The sequence below is a fragment of the Ixodes scapularis genome, unplaced genomic scaffold, assembly GCF_016920785.2.
Source record: "Ixodes scapularis isolate PalLabHiFi unplaced genomic scaffold, ASM1692078v2 PGA_scaffold0__279_contigs__length_252992795, whole genome shotgun sequence".
Taxonomy (NCBI): domain Eukaryota; kingdom Metazoa; phylum Arthropoda; class Arachnida; order Ixodida; family Ixodidae; genus Ixodes; species Ixodes scapularis.
Window position 1 is genome coordinate 53,701,805 of NW_024609835.1, and position 3,771 is coordinate 53,705,575.

General features: G+C 44.5%; 1 protein-coding gene across 1 annotated transcript; it reads left to right on the forward strand.

The window, feature by feature from the left end:
- The first annotated feature begins 1,043 nt into the window (after positions 1–1,043).
- LOC8032719 (acetylcholinesterase-1) lies at positions 1,044–2,087 on the forward strand. Its single transcript, XM_042291928.1, has 2 exons — positions 1,044–1,302; positions 1,543–2,087. Exons 1-2 carry the CDS (start codon positions 1,044–1,046, stop codon positions 2,085–2,087), a joined length of 804 nt encoding a protein of 267 aa, XP_042147862.1.
- Positions 2,088–3,771: the final 1,684 nt, after the last annotated feature.

The following is a 3,771-nucleotide window of genomic DNA, read 5'->3' on the forward strand; positions in this document are numbered from 1 at the left end:
TCTCGTCAGGGTTGGTTCAGTACGGGTCAATCTACTTCTGGGCGACGACACAAACACTGTTCCGGTTTCCAGTTTCGACCTATTGTGCTTAGATAAAAAAGAGGCTGTTTTTATATCAGTGAAAGTTATGAACATATAGGTTTTATTGGAGGGGAAAAGCAGCTGACGCGTTTATGCTTCCCAACGACTGTCCAGGAGTTTGGCTATTTCAAAGTACCGACGTTCATTGAAGCAGCACTTGTTCGCAAGATCTTTTCGTGTGGCAGTCAGTACTGCCAATGGCAAGGGCACCACCGCCAAATACAGCTGCGAAAGTACCTTTCGATACCGACACTTCTTTAAAAAAATGTTTTTATGTTGAATTGTGAAAAAACTGACCACTATAAAATTATACTCTGGATTTCTGAGAATTCGTAATCTAAGAAGGCTAAACATCCATAAATCCCGAACTTTCAGGGAAAATCTACTTTGCGAAATACCCTCCGAATTGCATGAAAAATATAGTCCGACCATACGGAACCCTAGTTAAAAACTATTACTTCATTTAAACACCTGTGTTAAAAAAAAATCCGGTACTTTAGGTGCTACGGTGACTGCATTCACGCAAAGGTTTAGTTATTTACTTTCTAAATGTCAAGCCTAAAAAGCTGTTTGAAAGCCCGCTCATAACAACAATGCATAAGCCGGAGTCATCCTAGCATCGTATTAAGCCCTGAGATAAAGTAGTCAGACCACTTTGAAAGGCCTTGAGGAGAAGGAACTCGCGGACTAAAAAGCAAGCTTCTTCTGAGAAGGCATCCTTCGGCCAGTTTTTCCCGTTCTGTAGAGAAAGAGCGCACTCCTGACTTTATTGGCGCGCAGCCTTGAGAAGCGGGGCTCATCACTTCTCTAAGAAAATGTATAAACCAAACATGACTCGACGCCCAAGGTAAACGTAAGTACTTCCCCGTGTGTCTGAAACGGGCAAGTAAAATTCTTGTCGGCGTGTTTATGTCTCGCGTTCAGTATCAATGCGCTGTATATTCCTTCCGCTGCTCGTCAAGATGAAAAATCTCGAAAGCGTGTTGCGGATATTACTCGTTCTGCGCTCTACGCTCGTGCTCTCTTCCGCTGTCCCTATCGCGAAGGAAACGCGCTTGGTTCAGACAGAATCTGGCCTTGTGTCGGGAATCCGATTACTGGAGAGCGGTCGTGAAGTGGATGCATTCCTTGGGGTACCCAATGCAGAGCCCCCTGTCGGACAGCTCAGGTTCAGAAGACCTCAACCGAAACTTCCGTGGGAAGGAGTGTACAGCGCTACAAGTAAGCCTCCACCGTGCTGGCAGCTTGATGACAGCTTTATCGAGGATTTTCCTGTGAACCACTCTGATGCCTCCGAAGACTGTTTTTTTCTGATTGTGTGGAGACGGGCCTTAAAATGCCCAGTGAAAAAGAATTGCGACAGGAAGCGGCCTGTTGTTGTTTTTATAGAGGGAAGCGCGTTCCAGTGGGGAGACTCGGCTTTGAATATATACGATGCCGCTAATTTTGTGTCCCTTTCAGATCTCGTGTTTGTTACATTCAACTATAGGTTGAGCATTTTTGGATTCCTTTCTAATGAAAGTCCAGAGGTCCCTGGCAACATGGGTTTTTGGGACCAGAACCTTGTACTTCGATGGGTTCACGGAAATATTGAGAACTTCGGCGGAGATCCCAGTGACGTAACGTTGATCGGCCACAGCACCGGAGGCACCTCTGCCGGTTTTCATACTGTGTCTCCACACAGCAAGGGACTCTTCAGGAAGGTCATTATGCAAAGCGGCATTCCACTCTCTTCTTTGGTCCGTGTGACACGCAGCGGAATTCCAAGCATTACTAGCGTCGCTAAAAACTTGGGCTGTCTGCAGCCAGTTATAAACTTGGGAGAAACTTTTACAAACGTAGCTGCATGCCTCAGAGATCTGAATGCGACGTTCATCTTCGAGGCGTTGTATAGACAAGACCCGTCAAAAAGATTATTTTCACCATCTACAGAGACGAGTTTCTTCCAAATGACCCCTTATCAAGCGAAACCTGGAAGGCAATGGACATTGAACAAATTTTATTAGGAACGACTCTCAACGAAAGCACCGTGTTCATCAGAAAAATGGAAACGTCTTTTTCTCGACTGCTGCAACCCGCAAAGAACGATTACAGAGTGGCTGCTACCGTCGAAATCGTGGGCCTTCTCAAGATACCATTGACGCGAAGCTCACAGATCGTTGCGCATTATTTTGGTGATTACAGCGTGAAGCACAACATGAAGGAGGCTCTGAATATTTTCTGCGAAATGCTCGGGGACGTTGTGTTTTCTTGCCCAACCCAAATATTTGCTGAGATTGCAGCCCGTCAGGGAGTGCGCACCTACAGATACGTCTTCGCTTACAGGTCGTTGAAGAGCGTCTCGCCAAAATGGGCGGGTGTTAAGCACGGAGAAGACATTATGTACACGCTAACTTCCTTACCCCGTGTTCGAGACAAAGATCGTTACACGACTGCGTTGGATCAGAAGACAACTGCCATCCATTCTAACTACACTTACAGCGAGAAAGAAGAACAATTTGTTGAGCAAATTGTTGGTGCTTGGACGACCTTCGTTGAACATGGGTGTGTACTGTTTTGCCCGAGTCTTAGCTATGAAAACCATGTGATGCCAAAATCATAAATGCAAGTGAAATTGAAATTGCATACAAACAAGAGACAGCGCATAATTTAACGAATGACATATGTACATGTAGATATAAACTCTAAGCTGCTTAGTCCACAGTTAAAAATCAAAGCGAGACAGAGTGATCGAATCAGCTGTTGTCGTTTTAAGATTGAATGTGAGAGTTAGTTATTATAGTAAAATTAGCCGGCTAACAAGTTATGATAGAACACATAAAAACCAGCGAATATAATATTGATAGTCACATTATAATTAATAATAACTGTTTTGCTCTTTGTGGCCTCATCGGGGTACTAAAAAAAAGTGAACTAAGAGTTTAAAAAAAATTTTTACGTTAGCTCGATAACCGGCGATAGAAAGTGTGTGGGATCAAATTGCTCTCCCACGTCCAGGGGTTGTATGACCGAAAGCTGAAGTATGGAATGAAGAAGTATGGAATCCCCCAGTGGCCTTATTGGCTATATATACGTTCCTTAATATTGCTTTAGTTCTATTTTCAGAAAGCCCGTTCTTCAAGATTCTGCAAGTGAGTGGCCCATGTACACACCAAAAAGTTTTGAAGTCCTTTACCTGCTGCCAAACAACTTCACAAAAGCAAGGGATCCAAAGCGGAATAAGTGCGAGCTCTGGAAGTCTTACCTCCTCAAATAGTGAACAACGTCTGTGCGTACTTTTTGGTCTCGTATTAGCGGCGAGATGTTTTCGTGGCGCCCTCCTATGGTTCCCCCTTGTGACGTCATTACTTTACAAACAACAAGTTCGATGGTGTTTGTAAATAGCATGGTGGAAGCTTGAAATCATTGCGCTCTCAAAGGAAAACTGCCAACACCGTCAAAATTAAAGTTCTTTCATACCTCTCATTTCCGTCGATGATAAACCCCTTTCCGACGTTATAGTCAGCGTTCTGCCAATCGTGGAAGGCCGACGACAGCGACGCTTTCGGTCGCGCACGGGGCTAATAGTTAATAAAATGGGCTGCGACCATTGCCTTCAAAGTGCTATAATGTTTGGAAGGCATCATTTAAGGTGCGATCCCTTAAGTTCTACGTCTGAGGTCACGACATTCACGTGGCCTGACGCCGTGC

What these genes read in the sequence shown, in the direction of transcription:
- LOC8032719 (XM_042291928.1), top strand. Translation starts at nt 1,044, where the DNA reads ATGAAAAATCTCGAAAGCGTGTTGCGGATATTACTCGTTCTGCGCTCT. An exon ending in AGGAGTGTACAGCGCTACAA is followed by an intron (nt 1,303 to 1,542) that starts GTAAGCCTCCAC and finishes TGTCCCTTTCAG; the next exon opens with ATCTCGTGTTTGTTACATTC.